This window comes from Lygodium microphyllum, chromosome 5 (genome assembly GCF_053477565.2).
Source record: "Lygodium microphyllum isolate KBCC chromosome 5, Lygodium_microphyllum_v1.1.10, whole genome shotgun sequence".
NCBI classification, from domain to species: Eukaryota; Viridiplantae; Streptophyta; class Polypodiopsida; order Schizaeales; family Lygodiaceae; genus Lygodium; species Lygodium microphyllum.
The window spans coordinates 95,026,913-95,030,911 of record NC_141139.1 but is presented as its reverse complement, the minus strand read 5'-3'; the positions used below and the strand labels follow the sequence as shown (position 1 = coordinate 95,030,911).

The window sequence follows — 3,999 nt, the reverse complement described above, 5'->3', positions numbered from 1 at the left end:
ACAAGATTTTAACACAGCATATTCCCACATGACAGAATCCAAATAAGGAGAAGGGTATTTTGGTTGTACTAGATTGACAAATAGGCAGAAAAGAACGTAACAGCAGAACATGGAACTGGAAGGCATGAGATCCTGTTTCCTAGCATCATACTTCTATACATATGAGTCAGATAATGCACAGCTCCAGAGTCCAGAATATAATTGCACATGATTTCATTACCATAAATCCTCATGCAACTGCATCAATAAATATAACACATTAATCTACTCAAAATTGGACAAGAGTCCGGAATCCTCTCCATGATGTCAATATATGACTTCAGGTAACCCTGCACAGTTAAGTAGAAAGGCACACAGCAAGATGTGAATCCACTTGAAGTGATTAGCATCACATCCACATACAGTGGCCAACATTAACAATCACACTTTCAAAAAAATGGATTGACTTTTGCAATTCTTCACCTTTTGAGACAAAGGTGGGCAAATATCATTAACAATATGAGTCCACGTAGAGCCTGCATCTAATCATGCAGACCCACTTCTACGCAGTTTTTAAGCAGTAAAACACAGCTTTGAAGATGTGTCAGCTTTCTGACCTACGTTGGCTTCTTTGACGCCGCCGGGAGGTCCCTGGAGTCCATTCGTCACCATCACTGCTAGCTGATGAACTGCCAGGATCCACATTCCCATTACGCAAAAGATTTTCACCCCACAAAACATTCCTGGCAGCTCCAGCCCTTCGATGCCCTCGTGGCTGGCTACGCACCCGGGGTGTGATCACTCTGCCCCCTGCAATAGTAGCTGGCCCAAAAACTTGGAAAAGTAGAAACACAGTCCACCAATGACCATCGCCACCAGGCAGGTCTATGTCACCAGAATCATTATCAAGGCCGTCCTCAATGACATAATCTCCAAGAACTGTTGCACCAGGCATCGCAGAACGAATCGTACTGAGAACATCCCCAAGGTCCCTCTGCCGTTCCAAGCGCCTCCAATCCCGCTGACGAGCCGGATCAATTTCAGAAGGTCGAGCCAACGGATGTTCAGATCTTGCATGAGCACGAAGTTCTTCATAAGTCCCTGCAAATGAGCAGGATTCCTGAGCACAGCTCCTGGCTTTCTGGTTCAACTGTTCCCTAGCTGCCTCTATTACTCTCCATCCAGTCACTTTACCTCTGCACAAAGGACAAGCCAAGCCTTTGACATCACCTTTGACAACAGGTGAAGAACTTCTAGGCTGCTCAACAACAGCTGGCTCCTCCATATGCTCATCAACATCTACAATTACTGGTTCATGGTCCAATATCTGTGCTCCAACTGAACCTTCCACTGCACTGGATGCTGAAACTGTAAGATTTCTCCGCAACCTTCGGGATGATCTCAATGTGCTCACATTCAAAGAATCAGGCACCGTTACAATACTCACATCTATAGCTTCAACTGGTGGATTCTCCAGCGCAGGCTCTCTAGATCCACAAGTCTTCTGTAGACCTAGCTGGGCCTTCCGATACTGATCTAAACAGTTCGAATGTCGATGGCTGGTGTCACACATGTATGGTCGGCAACCCTTGTCATGTGAGGTACATAATAGAAGAATGGCATTGTGAGGAAAATCCATACATATTGGGCATGTGGCATCCTCCCAATCCTTTCGGTCTGCAGAGGCATCCACATCTATCACTTCATGTCCTTTTCCAAGTCCTGACTGTAGTTTGTAAGGGTGACTTCTCTCCTTTTGTGACACTGAGGTGCGACTGCTCTTATCTTTAGGCATGTTAGTACTTTGAGATGGACACCTGGTGTTATGCAAAAAATTTCCTCTGGTTAAGCAAGCCAGTTGGGACTCAGAGAAATTAAGGTCATCATTTATTAAGTAGGTTCTATAGTTAATAGATGTGTGTTTATAACATAGCATAAAACAGACACTGATCTAGAAAAGCTGCCTAACAGGCGAGAAGAGCATCAACAGAACAATGCACAAATAGTTCAACACACTGGCTTCAATCCATCAGTCAGTACAGCGCAGAGTAACTTCCTCACTCCAGGGCTAAAATTAACAAAAGTAGCCAGTGGCATACCAAGCTCCTGGCTTGGTAGATTAGCCTGGAGGGCAAGATACAAGAGAGAAGTCGCTACCAGCCCTACTGTTTTTCCTCAAGCATCATTCCTTGACACTAGTACTTATATAGATGGCAGGAAACAGCCAATTCCATCAAACTTCTGGCTTGTCTGCAACGCAAAGCTTACCAATACTGTGCAAGCAAAGATCAAGCCAATGTTAACAGGCCCCTTCCAAAGTTGAAACAAAAAAGGTGCCTGATAACACCGCCAATGCAAAAACAGGGAACAGTAAACGTCCTTGGCAGCAGACGATTCCTGTGCTGATCTACATAGTATATACTACTGTTTAAATATCCTACTGTTTAGGAGCTTCAAGATTACATGGAGAACTAGCGTTTGCAAGCAATAGATCTGCACAACGAACAAGTAGAGTCCTTGTGCTCGATCTATGCGAAACTTGCAATCTAACACACACGGTACACATCCTAGCAGAGATGCAGGAACGGATGAACGAGGAGAGATTTTAATGAACTTAGACCTAAAAAGAGAGATTCAGTAGCCAAGGCGCACAAAGAGTCGGGTGGCCGCAGCGCACAGAGGATCGAAACAAGGACAAAATATCGGCAAGACAAGTGTGTAAGGGAGGGGAAGATGAAGACCTTCATATCCGGAAGGGATCTGTTGCGTTCGACCGGGAGGCAGATCGATTTCAGAAACAGGGAGAGACTGCGCAGAAGAGGACGATAGAAACGTACCTGGGGATAGGAGGGCGGCGCAGAGGGGACTGCGAAGGGCCAAGAGACGGAACGGTGAAGGGGAAGGGGCTTGGAACAAGGCGGAGGGGGAGGGCGAGGGGGAGGGAGATAGGAAGGGGCTTCTTGTGGCGGCCCCCTGTCTGCTTCTTTCTGTTCTTCTTCTTCTTCTTCTCCTTCTCCTTCTCCTTCTCCTTCTCTCGACCCCCGCAAGGCCGAAGACGCAGGTAGGAAAATGAAAAGGCGGAGGAAACTTCATCCCTCTACACGCCTTTAACTTTTATAAGTGCATTATTTCGTCCGCACACAGCCCTCTCTCTCTTTTTGCCCCTCCCCTGTAACTGCCTCACCGCCCACACATTTCCTGAACACCCGCCGGACATGTAATTGTTGTCCGGCCCATGCTTCACAAAAATAAGACCTTTAACTCGAAACTTTTCAAGGGATTTTTCATCAAATCTTAGATGCTCTACTATTTTCATAACTAAGAGCTGCAACCCACTCACAGAGGGAATCCTCACCGGCCGAGATAATCGGCCACACATTGCAGTTTAAATAAAATAAGCAAAATAGGATGGGATTTAATTAATGAGAGCTAGTCTGTGCTTTTACGTTTACATTATAGCTAGCTCCGATTTCATATCCTGGTTAACATGAATGGTCTCATCCATTGCCACTGAGTGTATCCATGTTTCAAAGGAGAAAGAAACCATTGCATGTGTCAAAGAGGATGTGAGAGAAATGGTGACATGGGCAAGAGGACTAAGAAACCGATGTTTGAAACATGTACACGTGGATTTGCTTGGTCGAGTCGACAAAGGATCCCCATTTTTGTATGTACTTCATCGACTAGGCTAAGTCCCCCTTTTTATAGGGTTCAAGTAAGGGACATGGGCAAGTAAAACCCCCACTTTTTGGACTTGTGCAAGTCATGTGTCCCAACTCTAAAAACTTTGTAAACCTAAAGTTGCAATATTATCCTTTTAAATTTTAAAGCTTCTTAAAACCTTTCTAAAGTTCTTGAACAATGTTTCTGATAGTAGCTTTTTTTTACTCAAAATGTTGAAGAGATTTTTTAATCAAAATTTATACATTTACTATTTTTATAGCTACAAATTTTATAATGCTCAAAGTTTTAAAACTAAATCTTTCAAATTTTGAAGCTTTGTTTTTAATTTTACATATC

The 3,999-nt window shown here is 44.1% G+C and overlaps 1 protein-coding gene across 1 annotated transcript; it reads right to left on the bottom strand.

Moving 5' to 3' along the window:
• Window positions 1–242: 242 nt before the first annotated feature.
• On the bottom strand, window positions 243–3,063 carry LOC148036156 (uncharacterized). The gene is made up of 2 exons (XM_087678165.1): window positions 2,817–3,063; window positions 243–1,796 (listed from the first exon to the last, which is right to left on the bottom strand). The coding sequence occupies exon 2, from the start codon at window positions 1,772–1,774 to the stop codon at window positions 584–586; it is 1,191 nt and encodes a 396-aa protein (XP_087534291.1). The 5' UTR covers window positions 1,775–1,796; window positions 2,817–3,063; the 3' UTR covers window positions 243–583.
• Between the last annotated feature and the right edge of the window lie 936 nt (window positions 3,064–3,999).

Excerpts from the sequence above, each read along its gene's own strand:
- LOC148036156 (XM_087678165.1), bottom strand. The coding sequence starts at position 1,774 with ATGCCTAAAGATAAGAGCAGTCGCACCTCAGTGTCACAAAAGGAGAGA.